General features: G+C 52.7%; 1 protein-coding gene across 2 annotated transcripts in view; it reads right to left on the reverse strand.

The window, feature by feature from the left end:
• Positions 1–18,179, reverse strand: part of PDE2A (phosphodiesterase 2A) — a 100,244-nt gene extending 82,065 nt beyond the window's left edge. The window contains exons 1-2 of one of the 2 annotated variants that reach the window (XM_025356776.1): positions 12,294–12,348; positions 11,611–11,739 (exon numbers count right to left, since the gene is read on the reverse strand). In XM_025356776.1, coding sequence (XP_025212561.1) covers positions 11,611–11,654 — 44 coding nt within the window. In that variant the 5' untranslated portion in view covers positions 11,655–11,739; positions 12,294–12,348. Of the gene's footprint in view, positions 1–11,610; positions 11,740–12,293; positions 12,349–17,418 lie in introns of those variants that run through there. The other variant, XM_025356775.1, reaches the window with a different exon arrangement.
• Positions 18,180–18,731: the final 552 nt, after the last annotated feature.

Here is an 18,731-nt window from a genome sequence, read left to right on the forward strand (position 1 = left end):
CAGAGCCTGTAGTCTCAGTTTGTCTCTAGTGACTTAAGCTTGAGCAAGTCACTTTCCCACCCTGGGCCTGTTTCCCCATCTCTCAAATGAACCTTCCCATTTAAAAATCAAAGAAGCAACAACAAAAATCTTCAGGGCTCCTCTTCCCCCAGGGACAAACTGCAAACTCCTCACTGCATCCACTCCCTCCCAGTCCTTCTCGTGCCTCGATTCCTCCCATGTTCTCCACTCCCCATCTCACACTTAGGCCACTCTGAACATCTGTCGCTCCCCCATCCCATGCTGCTTCATCTCTGACCTTGCCTCTCCACTGAAAACCTCCTCCCCACTCATCAGGGTCAGCAGCCACTTGCACAGCCCCCGGCCCAGCTGGGTCAGGCCCTCTCGCCAAGCCATCAGTGGTCCCCACACAGCTTCCCTGAGGCCTAGACCAGAAGGTGGCTGTCCCCCACCTCACTCAGCTCCCTGGGGTGAGGGCTGAGCCTGGCTTTATTCCCAGAGGAGGGGAAAAGGGTTGGCAGCCTAGGGCCTCAAACAGCAACAGGGCTCAGAGGAAGTGGGAGGAGGGCAAAGAGGAGGGATGGAGGAATGAAAAGAAGGGGAGAAGGAAGGAAACAACTGTCCCCAAGGTCCCTCTGGATGGAACAATCTGAATGAACTCCAGTCCATGCCAGATGCAGCCCCATGCCCTGGCCCCTGCCCCTCCCACTCCCCCATCTCCCTCAGGCCCCAGCCCCGCTCACACACGCCAGTACAAAGGCCCAGAGCCAAAGGGGTCTCTGGCCTCTGCGGCTGAGCCCTGACTGGAGGCTAAGAGTGCCACGTGGTCGTCATAGCGATGTTGGATGCTGTCATTACTAATTCATCACCTGAACCCTGGGAGGCCTATGAGGTGTGAGGAGAGCTGGTCAGAGCCGATCAGAGCAGCCACTGGGCACGGGCGTCTTGGGGTCTCGGATCTGGGGGAGGAGCAGGGATCTGCTCCATCACCCCAATCCAGCTGTACCCTTCCCTCAGCCTCCCAACACCCTGGTAAAAGCAGCACAGATCTGCCTCCGTCTGTTGTGTGCACCTACTGTGTGTCCAGCTCGGTCCAACTGCAGAGGCGGCCTCAGTGAAGGCCATGATAGGAGCCTCCCACCCAGCCCCTGTGAGCAGCGCAGGGCATGTCCCTCCTGATGTCACAGGAGCTGAGGAGGGGTGGAGGGAAGAAGGAGGGAATTCATATGTTGTGCCTCCTCCTGGCAGGCATGTACCAGGCATCTTTAAAATGTAATTCATTTAATTCTCCCAGAAAACCTGCAGGGTCAGAATCATTACTCCATTTTATGGATGCCAGCTGTCCTCTCCGCCTCAGTCCTCCCAGCCAATCCTCTGGGAAGCCTTTCAGGATGCCCCACCCTGACTTATCACTATCTTCTCTGAACTGCCAGCAATGGTGGATGAGGGTTCTGGTCTCCCCCATCAGATTGGGCTGGGGGCTCCTCCTCCTCCTGCCCCAGGTTATGGACGAACCAAGGGCAGATCTTCCCACATAGCTACCTTCCTGGCAACCAGAAGACCACTCTCATCCAAGCAGGCTGGAGTTGTGGTTCTGATCCCTCCCAGGACATTCCCTGGAAGTCACCTCCTCCTCAGCCTGGAGGATAAATGCCAGACTCTCACCTGTGAGGCACCCCTGCAATCTTCCCACCCGCCCCCACACAGACCCTATTTTTTTTCCGTTTTAAATTTTTTTAAGTAGAGATAGGGTATTGCTAAGTTACCCAGGCTGGTCTTGAACTCCTGGCCTCAAGTGATCCTCCCCCGTCAGCTTCCCAAAGTGCTGGGGATTACAGGCATGAGACACCACACCCAGCCCATACTGCCTATTTTCTTCACTCACAACCTCAGGAAAATGAACTTTTTTTTGGAGCAGAAGAATGGGAACAAAATTAACACACAGTCACACAACAAAGCATTTACTGAACACCTACTTTGTGCGGTCCTATGAATGGAGCTTGGGATATAACAGTGAACAACACAAACCAAACTTAATCCCTGCTTTGTGAGGCTTTTGGTCTAGTAGAGTCAGCACTGAGTCTTCTAATTTTTCCCCTTTTTTTTTTTTTTTTTTTTTTTTTAGAGAGAGAGAGACTGAGAGACAGGGTCTCCCTACGTTGCCCAGGCTGCCCTCAAAACTACTGGGCTGAAGCGCTCTGTCTCAGCTTCCCAAAGTATTGGGATGACAGGTGTGAGCCACTGTGCCCAGCTGAGTACTAACTCTTGCTTTGCACATTTTAGCCCACTCAACTCTTACAATATGCATGCAGGTGGATGCTATTGTGCCCACTTTGTAGTGGAGGAGACGGCAAAGCTTAGGGTGATAAAGGAACCTGCCCAAGCCCACATGCTGGCAACTTGCAAAGGCAGGAGTCACACCCAGTTGTGTCTGACTCCCAAGTCTCATTCTTCGTCTGCTGCTGGGTGAGGAGGCAGTCACAGAGCTAATTCCTGCCCTCACAGAGTTTACAATCTAGTGTTGCCGTCCCAGTTCTCCGATAAGCATCACTGGGAAGTGTTCTTGAGTCTGATCCAAAGCCCTCCTGCTGCAGCTCTGACTCGGCCTTTCTTTCTTAGGACCTCAGTGGGGCAGAGGATCAGCTTTCATCTCCTTGCAGACACCTGGGGTGCTCCCATGAGTTCCCAGCCTTTTTTCCACCCCCACCTTGCACAGAGGCCTCCCCCACAGGAGAGAGTGAGGTGTGTGCTCTAAAAATACCTTAATCCCTCCCTGCTCGCGCTCTAATTAAGCTGAGTGAGTCACTACTTTAAGTAATTTATTGCTCGTTACATAATTGCTTTAATATTCAGTTCTAGAACTGGGGAACAAAAGTGACCCCCTTCTTTTCAGGGAATTGTTAATCCATAGAGTGGGTTTATGGCCCCTGGTCGGGGGGAGGATGGGGAGAGGAGTGGACCATCTTGGCCAGCCCTTGCTACAGTCTGGACAATATATGGCCATTTCCACCAGGACCACAGTGCACACCTGGTCAAAGGAGGGGCAGGTTTGTGGAAACACCAACTCCCTAGCCCGTCACCCACTCTATGGGTTTCTGAAGCCACCACTTCCAGCCGATCCAGCCCTCACATCCAAGACTTGCCTGCAGGAGACCAAGGCCTGAGCATCCCTTCCCCTGCCTGGCTGCACTGCCTCTGCCAGGAACCAAGGCCCGGAGAGGGTCAGCAGTTCCCTGGCAACTTCCAGCATGTCGGAGGCACCCCCACTCCATGTGCCCAGGTTTTCAGCCCAAGGAAAACCCAGTACCTCTCACACTCCTATAAGAAGTCCCCCCTCAAAGGGACTGACTACAAAGGGCACAAGGGAAGTTTGCTGGGATAAAAATATTATTTTCTGAATTGTCATGGTGGTTATGACTGTATATATTTATCAAAACTCATTATACACTTTAAATTGGTGATTTTATCGTATGTAAATTATGCCTCCATAAAACAGATGTAAAAAATTAAAAATAAATTTTGAAAAAGTAGTCACACCCCTACCTTCTGAGCCCCCACAGCAGTAACAGCTGTGCAGAACTGGCAGCCGTGCAGAAACTAAGGAGGGGTGGGGCACAGAGCCCACTATGGAGGCACATAGTAGGTGCTCACACAAGAGGTGTTTGTTTCACTAAGTGCCAATTAGTGAAACAATTGGTGCCACTAGGTGCCACTAGGCACCTCCTGAGTGCATTTCCACATCCTTGATCTCATTAGCTCTCTCCCTGCTCTCACACAACCTGGAGAGGGAGCCAGGTACATTACACACTGTGTCTCAGTTAGTCCTCATGGCAGCCCTAATGAGGTGGGCTCTATTATCCTCTCCTTTCTACAGATGAGGGAACAAAGGTGGCAGAACTTGCACAATCCTGCAGCTAAGAAGTAAAGGAGCAGAGATCTGAACCAAGAGACAGTCCTCAAGGCTTGTGCTCCTAAGCACATCCCTCCACTACCTCCCTTCACAATACTCAGTGGCACGGGTTAGGACCCCAGGCATGGATGACGTGCCCACTGACCCCAGGCCTTGAATAACGAGGATTTCACTGGACTTATAATGAGGATTTCACTTAGAAGTAGGGGTAGGGCACAGCCAAGCAGAGAAGCAGAGTGAGTATGTGTGAGCTCCAAGAGGTGGCAAGGGGCAAGGCCAGCTCTGGGAAGGAGGGAACTGGGTCAGGCAGCAAGCCTGGAAGAAACATAAGAGAAATCAGGCAGGGTCTGAGAAAATGAGGCAGAGGGCATTTGGCTGTGTCCTCTCTGTGGGTTTAAATGTCTTCTGAGGTTGGGCGCAGTGGCTCATGCCTGTAATCCCAGCACTTTGGAAGGCCAAGGCAGGAGGATCACCTGAGCTCAGGAGTTCAAGACCAGCCTGGCCAACATGGTGAAACCCCGTCTCTGCTAAAAATACAAAAATTAGCCAGGCGTGATGGTGAGCACCTGTAATCCCAGCTACTCAGGAGGCTCAGGCAGGAGAACTACCTGAACCTGGGAGGTGGAAGTTGCAGTGGGCCAATATAGTGCCACTGTCCTCCAGCCTGGGTGACAGAGCGAGACTCTGTCTCAAAAAATAATAAATACAGAAATAAATATCTTCTGAGGCCCTGAGTAGCTGGGGCTCCTCACAGCTATTCCTAACTCACTTCCCCCCAAATTTGCCTCTGTCCAGTTTTTTGTTTTTGTTTTTGTTTTTGGCCCTAATCACCCACTCACACCCACAATCACCACCTCACCGAGCAGAGGCAAAATCCTCCATCCCAAAACTTGACAGAAACTCATTGGAAAACAGTCAGTGATGCCATGTGGCAGGAAGCACTCGAAGGCTGGGGAGTATGGAAAGGCCGCTATCAAGGAGACAGAAGTCTTCCTGGAAGACCTGAAGAATGACAGGAATTAACCAGGTAAAAAGAGGAGGGCACTGGGGAAGGGCATTCCAGGCACAGGGAACAGCATGTGCGGGTCTCTCAACCCAGAGGTGAGAGACGCTGCACAGATGGGGAAGCACAGGTGGCTCGCTCTGGCTATTTTGGCATCTGTGTATATGCCAAGTGTGAGTGCTTCCCTGGGATGTGCCACACGTGTGCTGAATCGTACCTGTGTAGCATCTCCAGATGTGTATACCTGTGTCATGTGCATTGGTGTTCCCATTTGTTCTGTTCATTTCTGGGTCACTTTTTGGAATGATCGTGTGTCTGCTTTTCAGCATCTGTTGGTGTCTGTGTTGTGTGTGTACTGTGGGTCTCTCTCTGTGCTATGGTCTGCTTCTTGGTGTGGGGAGTTCTGTGTTATTGGGTTTTTCCTAGCTGTGTATTTATATTGGTGTTTAAGTCCCTATGCCTAGATTGTGTCTGGGTTTTGGTGTGTTGTTTGTTTGTGTCCCTTATCTCAGGCAGCTGGGGTCTGGAGGAGAAGCTGGGGCAGGCAGGTGCTGGAGCTGGGATCTAGTGGCACACAATAGCACCTAATGATTGTCAAGCACTTAGAGTGGGACAGAAAGCTGCAGGGGAGATGCTAATTAGCACTGAAAATGAGTCAGCTGCCCAGGCCCAGAGAGGCTGACACAACATGGGTGAGTTGGCTGGGCCAAGGTCCCTCAACTCCCAGCACCATAAGGGGCTGCCCTCACTGACTCGCCTCCCAGGGAGGCTCAAGGCCCAGGCTCTGGACAGCAAGAAGGACTGAGATCCAACTCTAGGAGGAAGGTCTTCAAAGGGAGGTCTTTTATCAGATTTGGCAGTGGAGGGGTCATAGTGTTATTAAGAGATAGGCAGCGGTGACACAGGTTTGCTTTAGGGGCCATTGTCTGAGGGGGTGGTTATGGGTGCCATGGATGAATGCTCCAGAGAGTGAAAGCCACAGGCAGCATGAGGCAGGGAGGGATGTCCCTAGAGGAGGGTCTGGAGCTGCCACATACCTGCACTGGTGGGCAGACACTGAGGAACTAGGGCCTTAGCTCAGGCAGGTGAGCCAGGAGGTAGCGGCTGTCACTCCTCCTCTGGCCCATTAATGCAACTCACATGTCCCCGGCCAACCCCAATACTGCCTCTCACCTGGGTCTAGCCCCCCTACTTCACCCATCATTTGGAGCTTCCTAACCCCAAAGCAAACCATGGCCTGACCCTGCTTAAACTTTCCTCTGCTTCCCTTTGTGAGCTGGGCCTTCACTCCCTTCCTCTCCACCGCCAGGCCCTTCCTCCAGCCCAGGAGCCCTGAACCTGCCATCCTTGACTTCTTGCTGCTCACACCTTTGCTCTTGCAGGGCTCTTTGCCTGGAATACCCTTCCTCTTCTCCTCCACCTGGAAAACTCTCATTTGTTCTTTAAGGCTAAGACCCAGCATCGCCTCCTCAGGAAGGCGGTCCCATCACTCACCCCACAAAATTGATTGTCTGCATCTGGGTGTGCCTGTCTCTAACGAAGCTGACAGCAAGGGCTGTCAGGTCTATCTCCATGGCCAGGGTGACAAGCACAGGCAGAGCACACCAGGGAACCCTCAAGGCCAGTTGGGATGAATGAGCAGGTGGTTTGGTGGGGGCTCCAGGGCACACTGTCTTCTGAGAATGACATTCTTCAGCAGCCCCTGTGCTGCCCAGATATGGAGCATGGCGGTCAAGGTAGGAAGCAGCTCTCAGCCCGAGAGTGGATAACGCGCATATGAGTCCACTCAGGAGACCTCAGTGAATGTGACAAAGTGAGTGTTCAGGCCAGGCGCGGTGGCTCACACCTGTAATCCCAGCACTTTGGGAGGCCGAGACAGACAGATCACCTGAGAGCAGGAGTTCGAGACCAGCCTGGCCAATATGGTGAAACCCCATCTCTACCAAAAGTACAAAAATTAGCCGGGCATGCTGGCAGGTGCCTGTAATCCCAGCTACTTGGGAGGCTGAGGCAGGAGAATCACTTGAACCCAGGAGGTGGAGGTTGCAGTGAGCCGAGATCACACCACTGCACTCCAGCCTGGGCAACAGAGCAAGACTGTCTCAAAAAAGAAACAAACAAACAAACAAACAAAAAAGTGAGTGTTCAGATGAGAGGCAGGGCCTGGCTTCTGACTCCAATTCTGATACCAACAGGCTGTGTGACCTTGGGGGCAAGTCCACACCCTCTCTGTTCTTCAATTTCCCATCATCTATTTGTCCCTCCACCTCCAATCTCTAACCTTTGCTGCCGGGTTGTGTGCCCTGGAGGCCAACTTCTACATGGCAGCTTCATCCAGGGCTCCCTTGCCCCCTGGCATCCAGATGAATTCTGCCAGTGAGGGTCAGGGTGCTGGCAGGAGAGCAAAGGGTGAGAAGCATGCAGGCTCACTGCGGGTACTCACCCCCTCACCCACCTGCCTCCTTTGACAAGCAGTGGCTGCAGCCACAGCTCCTGCAGGGCAGCCCTATCTCCAGGGCTCTGGCTCATGGAGCTGGGCACTCTCCTTGCCCCCCCTCCACCAACACCCCTGGCCCCTTGAATGCCAGTTCTGAGTACCTTGACATGTCCTGCTGGTTCCCTTAAGCCTTCCCCATCTCCATAATAGTTGCTTCACTAACTGTCTTCAGTTAAACCATTTAAGTGTGTCATCTGTTTCCCCTCTACAAAATAGGGTTAGCCCCTTGAAGGATTATTTAAGGAGGTGATTAAACAAGGTCATTTTTAAAACATAAAGGTCACTCTGTAAACCTTAGTTCTCTCCATCTGGATCCCAGATCCCACCCCACTGAGAGGTTTTGTTTGCTTGTTTGTTTGAGACAGAGTTTTGCTCTTGTTGCCTAGGCTGGAGTGCAAAGGCATGATCTAGGCTCACTGCAACCTCTGCCTCCTGGGTTCAAGCGATTCTCCTGCCTCAGCCCCCCGAGTAGCTGGGATTACAGGCATCAACCACCATGCCCAGCTAATTCTGCATTTTTAGTAAAGACAGAGTTTCTCCATGTTGGCCAGGCTGGTCTCGAACTCCCCACCTCAGGTGATCCACCCCCCTCGGCCTCCCAAAGTACCGGGATTACAGGCGTGAGCCACTATGCCTGGCCCACTGAGAGTTTTAAGATAACTCTGAATTACCTGACCTGGGAAGGAGGTGGTACCCAACTGCTGCTTCTCTCCTCTCCTACCCCAATTCCTGCCCAGACCCCAACCCCAGGAAGCCTCTCCTCTGCCCCAACCAGAGCCCATGTTTGAGCCCCACAACCATGGACCTCCCACCCTAGAGCCCTGCATGATTCGGGATCTGCCTCCCTGCTCCTTCCTGCGAGTGCTCAACAGCAGAGCCGCCTTGGACTTGCCCAGTCCTCCCCACCCCACCCCTACTGCACCCCGGAAGGTCCTCCCATCCAGCCCCTGCCTCCAGCCCCAAACCTCCAGGAAGACAAATTTCCCTCCAGTTCTCCAGGGAATGGGATCTCCCTGCTTCCAGGTGCGCAATCTAACCTTGCGCCTTCCACTGCCCAGGACACTGGGAGCATTCTGTGAACTCAATCCTCCCCAGGCCCAAGAGAGCTGGGGCACGTTCTTCTCTGGCCCCCCGTGGCAGCTACAGTTTGAAGGGACTCAAGATCATCTGCAACCAACTTCCTCGCTAGAGTAGGCACCTCGTTTACAGCCTTGCTAACCAGGCTCTCCCGCCCCTGCTCATGCCTCCCCACTATGGGCAGGAAACTCATCCCTCTCTCCCAAGCAGCCCTTTCCCTAAGGGACTGCCCTGCCACCCTCACATTGAACCCAGCTGGGCCTCCAGGACTGCCCCAAATGCCAGCACTGTCTCAGTAATAAGCGCTCAAAGAGAGATAATAGGGAAAGCCTTGAATGTTACAACGGTGGAAACCTAAAAAACAAACAGAAATGAAACAAAAGCAACTACTGCAAAGAAGAAATTGAGGCTTCCAGAGGAGCCCCCTCCACTGGCCTCACTTCACCACTGGGCTCCTCTCCATGGAGTCTCCATGCTCCATGGAACAGTGGACTTCACACGTCCCTAGGAGGAATCTCAGAGCATGCAGAAGCTCTGGTAAAAACTTCAAAGGCAGCCTCTGAGGCCCAGGAGGCATGGAAATGGCCAGGTGCAGGAGGTGGCTTCACATCACAGACTTGGCTCTCCTCTGAGCTCCTCACCTGCTCTAGGGGCTGGAGGGAGGGCAGCCTTCCAGGTCAGACACTCCCCTCTCTGCTCCAAGCCCTATCATCTCATCCTGGGTCCTGCTGGGTGACCTTGGGTTAATCACTACACCTCTCTGGACTTCAGTAGTTGCATCAGTACAAGAGGACCGTGCTGGGAGTCCCTGAAACTCTCTAAGTGTGACCATTAAGAGTTCCTGGGGAGAACGGAACCTAGACACTTCCCAGCCATGTCCAGCTGCTCAATCCAATAGACTAGGACCCTGGCTGGCCCAACCTGAGACTGAACACAAAGCCTGACTCTGGCCCAGAGTCCTCTGAAGAAAGCCCAGTCCTTCAGGGATCTCTACCTACAGGAAGGCGGGACCAGGAGAAAAAGTGTTGAATAGCCAGACATTAGGCATGGCCTTAATGTTTAGCACAGAAAGTGTCTGGGCCTTCACACACACACATTCTCTCATCCCTGCGCTCACATTCAGACACGGGCATCTGTATACATAGGGAACACACATACAGTTTCACTGGAACATATGTATATGGCACTCTACACACATGTACACACACAAGCCACACTCACATGCATATAACTATTTACCAAAATCAGACATAAAAATGCAGTCATGGCTGGATGCAGTGGCTCATGCCTGTAATCCTAGTACTTTGGGAGGCCGAGGTGGGTGGATCATTTGAGGTCAGGAGTTCGAGACCAGCCTGGCCAACATGGTGAAGCTCCACCTCTACTAAAAATACAAAAATTATGCAGGTGTAGTGGTGCATGCCTGTAGTCCCAGCTACTCGGGAGGCTGAGGCAGGAGAATCACTTGAACCTGGGAGGCAGAGGTTGCAGTGAGCCAAGATTGTGCCACTGCACTCCAGTCTGGGTGAGGGTGTGAGACCCTGTCTCAAAACTAAACTAAAGAAGGACACTCACATGCTCACACATATGAGTATGTTCACACTTTTATACGAACACTGACCCACACATTCTCACCCTCTCAGACCAGCATACACACATGCACAACTGGAAGCTCACATTCAGGTACACATACACACACTGAGACACAGACATGAATAAACCAAACAATATCCCCAACGCCTCAGTATCAAGCAAGTCATGACCCAAAAGAAACCCAGACCCCAAATGCAATGTCATTCTAGATGCATTTCCAAATCTTAGCCTGTCACAGAACCATGAGGAGAAAATTTCCTCTGGCTTAACTCAGTAGGTCTGTCCCTTCTGATTGGGGTCCAACCTCTCCTCAGCCTTCATTCCTCCCAACGCCATTTCAGCAGGGCCCTCTCATCCTGGGCTCAATGGAGGTGAAGAACAATGGGCTATCCTCCTCTCCATCCTTCATCTCTGCCACTTGTCCAACACTCCTACTGGCCCTTCAAACCTAAGGAAGATTCAGGCTGGAATGGACTGTATGTGACAGCACCCCCTTCTGAGACATGTGATATTACAGCACAGCTTTATGGTATAAGTTATCACTCCTCAGCCTGAGGCAGAGAAGAGTAGGAGAGAAAGAGGAAGATGGGCTGGGTGCAGTGGCTCACACCTATAATCCCAGCACTTTGGGAGGCCCAGGCGGGAGGATAACTTCAGCCCAGGAATTCGAGGCTGCAGCGAGCTATTATGGCACCACTGTACTCCAGCCAGCAAGACACTGCCTCTACTAAAAAAAAAGAGAGAAGATAACGGGAAAAAACAAAAGGGGGGCCGGGCGCGGTGGCTCAAGCCTGTAATCCCAGCACTTTGGGAGGCCGAGACGGGCGGATCACGAGGTCAGGAGATCGAGACCATCCTGGCTAACATGGTGAAACCCCGTCTCTACTAAAAAAGTACAAAAAAACTACCCGGGCGAGGTGGCGGGCACCTGTAGTCCCAGCTACTCGGGAGGCTGAGGCAGGAGAATGGCGTGAACCCGGGAGGCGGAGCTTGCAGTGAGCTGAGATCCGGCCACTGCACTCCCGCCTGGGCGACAGAGCGAGACTCCGTCTCAAAAAAAAAAAGAAAAAGAAAAAGAAAAAGAAAAAAAAAGGCTGGGGGAAGAAGATGAAGGAGAAGGGGAGGAAGAAACTGAGAAGGAGGAAGAAACTGAGAAGAAGCATGGAGGAGGGAGAGGAGCCAAAGTGCTGGGTGCACCAAGGATGGAATTTAGAAGCCTCAGTCTGACTTTGGTTTCTCCAGTTCAATCCATTCAGCCCAGGCTGCAAGATCAATTCTCTCAAAGCTCAGCTCTAATCAGAGAACCCCTGGGTGGATCCTGGTGGGCCACAACACAAAGTCCAAACTCTCAGCCTGGAATCAGCAGCTCTCTGCTCAGCTGTTCCTCTGCTGAGATGTCTCACATCCAACTTTAATTGTCCACATCTTGCCTGTCTGCCATCTGGAACAGTAATGTATGGAAAGAGCAGGAGCTCTGGAAGCAGACAGACTTGTGCCGCAGGTCTGGTTCCACTGTCACTGGCTGAATACCTGTGGGCAAGCGATTTCCCCTCCTGGATCCTCCGTTTCTTCATCCAGAAAACAGCAGTCTCTTGGGTTTGTGGTGAGGATTAAATGAGATCATAGATGTGGAAACAGTGCTCAGGAAGCTGTAAACTTCTGTGTGAACATGTGAGGAGTTCTAATTATGACCTGCACCCCCCAAACACATAGCAAGCCAGGGGTTCCCTGAGGGAAGAGGTCGATGCTGCTTCACCTTTGGGCCCCACACAGACCAGCACCCACCAGAGCCAGCCCTCAGCCAGCCCTGGCAGCGGGGTGTGGATTTGGATCAAAAGAGGCAATACAAACTATGCTTACTGCAATTTAACAACAGACTACAGCTCCCAGAATGGCTCACAGACTGCATGGGCGTGGCCACAGACTTAACCCCTTCTTCACCAAGCCCTTTCTTCCATTGTATTATCTGGGGATTGGTCTCAGACAACCTAATGAGGTAGCCACACTTCTCTGAGATACCTTGGTCCCTCCCACAGAGCTTTGTGCTTCTCGCCATAGCCACAACCACAGCTCTGTTTCAGGCCTCCTGGTCCCTCCCACACGATGACAGCCCTGGGCTCCTAGCTCTGGTCTCTCCCACTTCAGGCCCCACTAAATCTCTCTGAAAGTGCAGCTGGGCTGATCGTGGGTGGTTCATAATGACAGTAGCTAACCTTTGTGAGCACCTGCTGCATGCCAGGGACTAAGCTCTGCACTTCCGGATTCTTCACAATCATCCTGCCCAGAAAGGATAATTATCTCCAACCCACTATTCACACAAGGTTCAGAGTAGTTAAGTAATTTGCCCAGGACCACACAGCTACAGAGTAACAGTACATCTTTCAGTATGCTGAAATTTGAGCATAAGCCTGTCTGCCACCTTCTCTGCTCTATCTTCAAAGCCTTCTCTGTGCCCAAGGCAACCATCCAAAGAATGAAAGCCCAGAAATCCGGGCCACACATCTCAGCAACTACACTGTTGGGAAGTCCTCCTAGATATTTGACTCAAATCTCTTCTGCTGCACCAAGCCCCAGTTGCCTCCTGTTTTTCGGCGGGGGTGGGGGGGCAGTGAGAAGGGTGGCTTCAGGGACTTCAAGAAGTGGGTCACGTCACTGGGGACCTGGCCTTTCCCAGGGAGCAAGCAGCTGAACAATAGCAGATAAATGTGTGAAAACATTCCTGTTACTAAATATATCGACTTCTCGGGAGGATGAGGGTGCTGACAGGGAGCCCATGGCCCCCACCCTGGAGGCCACAATCTTGTGGCTCAGAAAAGCTAGGGCATTCCAAGGAGCAGACAAGGCTGTTCTGGCTGTCCTGGAGGCTGGGGCCGAGGGGGTGCGAGGCCAGCATAAGAAGGGGTGATGGCTCATTTCTTCCAACCAAAGCTGCCAAGCCCTAGCCAGCTGATTTGCATATTACTTTACATTTGTTTGCATGCCACTTACTGGAAGGGGCCCACATTCTTCAGCCACTGCTTCTCTCTCATTTCCAGGGTCTCTTTTGTTCGCTGAACACCCCTTTCTCAAGCAAGGCTGGGCCCTTCAGCAGGCCCTGGTCAGGAGAGACCAAGAAGTTGAAAACTTACAATAATACCTACACATCAAGCCTGTTGGAGACACCTTCATGGAAAAAAGTGCTTCCTACAGTCTAGCCTCAATTCCCTACTCCTCTTCTGCTCCACCACTGCCCAGGGCTTCCCCCCAGCCTGGCACTTCTTGCCTAGGCCACTCTGAACTCCTATAGTGCTGAGTAAACAAAATCGTGCTCGCCTCACCTTGAGGCCTTTGCACATGGTGTTCCTTCCTGGTGCTGTCCTTCAATTCAGCCTGAAGTGCCTCTTCCTTGTAAGGCCAGCCCCAGTGGCCCCTCCTCCTAAATATCTTCCTGTGACACTGGCACAGGTAGGAAAGACTCAGAGCTTCCATCCACGTGGTCACTGGCTCTGTCCATCTGCACCCAGGGGGTCATGTTTGGTAGGGCCAGTGAACGGCTGCTGAATGAATGAATGATGAGGCCCGATCCCCTCCCCTGTCTCTCTCAGCTCCCCATCCCCAGTTCCCTCTCCCTGGATGACTTTACTCACTCACCTATGGGAGAGTCAGAGGCTGAGAGTGCCTCTGCCTCCAATTCCCCCTCTTGTCCTCTGAGACCTTCCCTTTCACACGCACAGCCCACTCTCATGAAGCCAAGAGACTCACAGCCCTTCTGCATTGGTAGGAAGTTCTTCCTGCTGTCTGTCCTCACTCCCTTATTTGGCCATGCCTGTTTCTTTATCATTATTTTTGGAGAGGAGTCAGGGCCTGCACCCATCTCAGTTTTTTGTTAATAAAGGCTGCCCATTTCTCCCACTCTCTGCCTAGATGTGTTCTTGCCACTCCTGGATCATTGTGCCCCAGCCTGGCCCTACTTCAGGGGACAGTAACACAGGATGGAGAAAGGACATAAGGCCAGGCTGGGTAGCCTGGAGTTACTGGGCCCTGCAGAGAAGACCCAGGGCAGATATAACCACCACAAGGGAAGGGCTGCCCAGGAAGGAAGAGATGAACATCCCATGTCTAGGGGTATGAAAAACAGCAGGCTGGATAGATCTGCAGGGCAAGCCGTAGAAAGTAGTAAAACAACTGCTAGAAAATGACCCAAATGCCCTTACTGTCTCCTCCCACCTGGAGGGTGCACTGAGTCAGGTGCCTAGCCCTGTGCCCTTCCTACCCACCTTCACAAACTGTTCCCTCTGCTCTTCCCTGCCTGTGCAATTCTTACCCATCCATCAAGGTCTGGCTCAAATGTCTCTTCCTCTGAAGCCCGGGCTTGCTTGCTGTGGGCTCCCCACCTCCTACACAGCACTGCTCACCCTGTGGGGTTGCGAATTTCCACTTATTTCTCCTTCATCAGACTGGGCACTCCCTGAGAACAGGGACTCAGTCAGTGTTTGCTCCGTGTCCCCAGTGACAAGTGGGCACCAAGCAGCTACTGAGGAGTTCCTGTTGAGTGGTTGAATGAATGAATGCAGGAATGGAATCATGCTGAGTTGGGAGATTTCACAGGCCCAAGCAGCAGAAGCCCGGGGAGCGCAGGCCTGGCCTGACAGCAGCATGACCGAGGGTGAGACTCCCAGTCCATTAAGACCTAGGGGTAGAGGACTGCTGGGAGCTTTTCCCACCCCCGCCCCCCCCCCACCATTTGGCTAGATCCCAGCCAAGCCATCAGCAGTCCCTGGAGACAGGAGGCTGGAGTGGGAAGCAGGAAGAGTGGCAGGAGCTGCTTGGTGGGCAAGGGGAATGACTGCGGGGGGGTGGTGGTGCAGGGAGCATAAAGACAATTAACCCTCACTGAGCTGACCAAGCTCAGCAACCAAGAGGTTCTGGGCAGGGCCTGAAGGAGAATGATACTGATGGTCAGGTCTGATGAAGAGGTTGAGCCCCAGCCTTGCAGCCAGAGGACGGTAATGAAGCCATAGTTTCAGTTTCCCTGTCTGGCAAGAGACAGCTCCATGATCTCCGACCCTCTGCATCCTAGCTAGAAACCCTATAAAGATCTCTCCCACTACCTCAGTCCACCCACGCCCAGCTTTCCTGAGCCTTCCAAGAGCCTTTTCCCTCATGAGATCCTGACTTACTGAGGTGTCTGCACTATACCCCCCACCCTAGTCCAAGCCTGAGCCACCTAGACACTCTCTTCCCTATCCTCATCTATTCAGCCTTTCCCAAGTTCTCATAAAGCCCCAGAACTCACTGACCCCTGTATTGGTTGGCCTCCACTCTAGCCTCCTGGCTCCACCTCTTTCTCAACCAGACAATGCCACCGAGGTAGGTTTCTTTCTTTTCCTTTTTTATTTTTTTCTTTTTTTGAGACAGAGTCTGACTCTGTCACCCCCAGGATGAAGTGCAGTAAAGCAATCTCAGCTCACTGCAACCTCCACCTCCCAAGTTCAAGCGATTCTCATGCCTCAGCCTTCTAAGTAGCTGGGACTACAGGTGCACACCACCACACCCAGCTAATTTTATTGTATTTCTAGTAGAGACGGGGTTTCACCGTGTTGGCCAGGCTCGTCTTGAACTCCTGGCCTCAAGTGATCCACCTGCCTCTGCTTCCCAAAGTGATGGGATTACAGGCATGAGCCATCATGCCTGACCCATGGCAGGTTTCTAGAACCCAAATCTGATCATGTCTCTCCCCTATATAAAACCTTCCTGGGCTCCCCAGGGCTCTCTGGATAAAGTCTAAGAGTCCTGGATCTCAAAGTTCTACAGAATGTGGCTCCTGCCTGCCCCTACTCTGTACAGCATCTTCACTGCTCCAGGACGTGCCTAGCCCAGCCCAGGGCCTTTGCTTATGCAGTTCCCACCCCACCCCCACCTGTTAGCATGACGTGGATCTCTACTGCTTAATTATTCTCAAGCTATTTTATGTCTATGAAGCTTAGGAAGCCCCAGAGGGCAGAGTCATTATTGCCTATTTCTTTTCTGCATCTCTCCCACAGGGTGTAGAATGAATTGTCCTGAGTTCAAAGAGGTGGTCATACATTCAGCCCCTCCCTGCCCTGCTTCAGTGGGCCATGGTGTCCCAGCTGTATCAATTGCCAGGGGGAAGGAAACAGACACCCACACATACTCAGATGAACACACACATATAGACACACACACACACCAGCCACAGAAGCACCAATATACACACTAGCACCATGATCACACACCCACACCAGAATACTTATACGCACACAGCCATATCCACCTCCACACACAGCAATGCTATTATTCACAGACTAACAAATACACACACATGAATGCACATGGAACAGATACAAATGCACACTGATTCACTCTATTTTGCAGACACAACACACATAACATACAAATGCAACCTAATAGACATACCTACATACGTATGCAGACCAACCTGCACTCACACTCAGACACGTGCAAATAAACTCTCAGTCACACAGGGATGATCACAAACTCTGACAGGCTGCTTTGCATCCAACCATCAAGGTACCCTAGAGCTCTACAGGCCCTTCTACACCCAACATGTCCCTTACACTCCACATGTGTACACACACACACACACACACACACACACACACCCTGCCTGCCACCTCAGCAGTCTTTAGTAGAGGGGTGTCTCCATGGAGCCCCTCACTCACTTGCACATGCACCCCCCTGCACATGGACACACACGAGGCTGGCACCTCATTCTGTCTGGCTCCGTAGAACCCTATCCTGGGACAGATGCTTTGGGGTAAAGTTTCATAAAGTGGTGTCCCTGAACCCCAATTCCCAATTCCATGGAAGGTGGTTACCTCTGACCCTCTCTTGCTCCAGGGCCACTCTTATTCATATTTGCTCCATCTTTCCCCCTCCCCACTTCCTTCACACACACATAGCCTTGGTGGGCCAAGACACTCTCCCTCTCCGGGGTCCTGAACCAGCCTATTGCAGCCCCGAGAGCTCCTCCCAACTCCTTGGCAGACCTCCCCCTCCCCACATATACTCTCAGCCCTTGTAGAGATGGTTCAGGTTTATTATCAGCCCCTCCTCCAACCAGCAGCCCCTTCCATGGGACCCCAGCCTCATCACCTACTAGGTCAACATTAGGCACCCTCATCCTGTTCAGAGGTAACCTGCCCCCACCCCAGGCTGCAGTCTGGCAACGCGGGGAGGAGGGGTGCCCAGGAGCAGGATCGATCCTTCCACGTGGCTCAGCTCCATGCCAAATCCAGCTCCTTGGAGGGACTCCCAGGACCCTGTCTGTGGCACCTCTCACAGCCGCTCACCACCCCAGCCCCTCACTATACTCACGGCTCAGCTGGTCGCGCTGCCGGGTACTGCTGGCTCCTGCAGAGGATGGAGTGGCCACATGCCTGCCCCATCACTCCTCATCGTCCGCTTCCCCAGCCAGACTAAGGTGGCACCTCGCCCTGTCCCCACTGCCTGGAGTTCCGGGCAGGGCACCCCCAGCAGGCACAGGGACCGAGAGCAGTGGGCTGCCCCCGACTCAGCCTGGACTCAATACCCCAATCCAGCTCTGCTGCCCCGCTGCTCCCACCTCTCCCGCTGCCACTGCCTCTGCTGCTCGGCTGGCTCTGGGAGGAGGTTGGAGCAGGTCTGATAATGCAGAAGGGGGAGGGAGGAGGGAGGAGGAACAGAGAGAGGCCCAGACAGAGAGGGAGAGAGGGAGGGGTAGAGAGAGTCTGACTGGGAGAGAGGAAAAAAGACTCACACACAGAGAGACTGAGATAAACACAGACAGGAAGGGGGACAGTAACACATGAAGAAGGAGAGGAGAGAGGGATCAGAGCCTCAGAGAGATCAAGATGGAAGTACAAAGGGATCAGAGAGGCATAGGGAAAGACACATACACAGAGGAACAAAGACAGAAAAGGAAAAAAAAAATCAGAGGCAGAAATAGAAAGAGAGCTGGGTAGGGGGAGAGGGGAGTGGCTGACAGAGGAGGAGAGAGGGGAGAGGATGAGGGATTTACAATCCTCATGGGCTACGATGGGGCTGGGGACTCCAGGGGCAGCAGACCCAGACCCTCTGCTGCCCCACTACAGAAGCCTTCAGGATGAGGTGACACGCTTGTGCCCTCCCTGAGTCTGAGAGATCAGGCCTCCATGCACAGCTAGCCGCCCTTTCCTCTGGGCTCCCTCACCCGGTGTGTATCATGTCCTAGGGTGCATCCCGGCCTGGAGCTGGGTCCACGGAAGACTTAGGGGGCTTTACTGATGGCCTTTGGACTCAGAGCCTTATCACAGGGCCCACCTCTTGGTGGCTTGACTTAGCTGGGACTTGGAGCTGATGTGTGAGCATGGACTTCTACCAGGATCTGTGGAGACCTAGGCCACAACCTGCCCCACATGGCCTTCCCTGCCCACAGACTATAGGTACCAGGGAAGGCCTGCTGCACCCCCACCCTGCTTCCAAAGAGGACTCCCTAGGATAAAGCTATAACCTAGTGAAATAGAGGCATTTTAGGGCCTAGGACGGATAGGGAGTTGTCACAGCAGAGCTGCTATTGTGTGCAGGAGAAAGAGCTCCACACCTTGAAGCAGGAAATGGGGATCTGGATCCTGGCTTCACCATGAACTTACTTATTCATTGGCCTACCAGTG

The sequence above is a fragment of the Theropithecus gelada genome, chromosome 14, assembly GCF_003255815.1.
Source record: "Theropithecus gelada isolate Dixy chromosome 14, Tgel_1.0, whole genome shotgun sequence".
Lineage (NCBI taxonomy): Eukaryota > Metazoa > Chordata > Mammalia > Primates > Cercopithecidae > Theropithecus > Theropithecus gelada.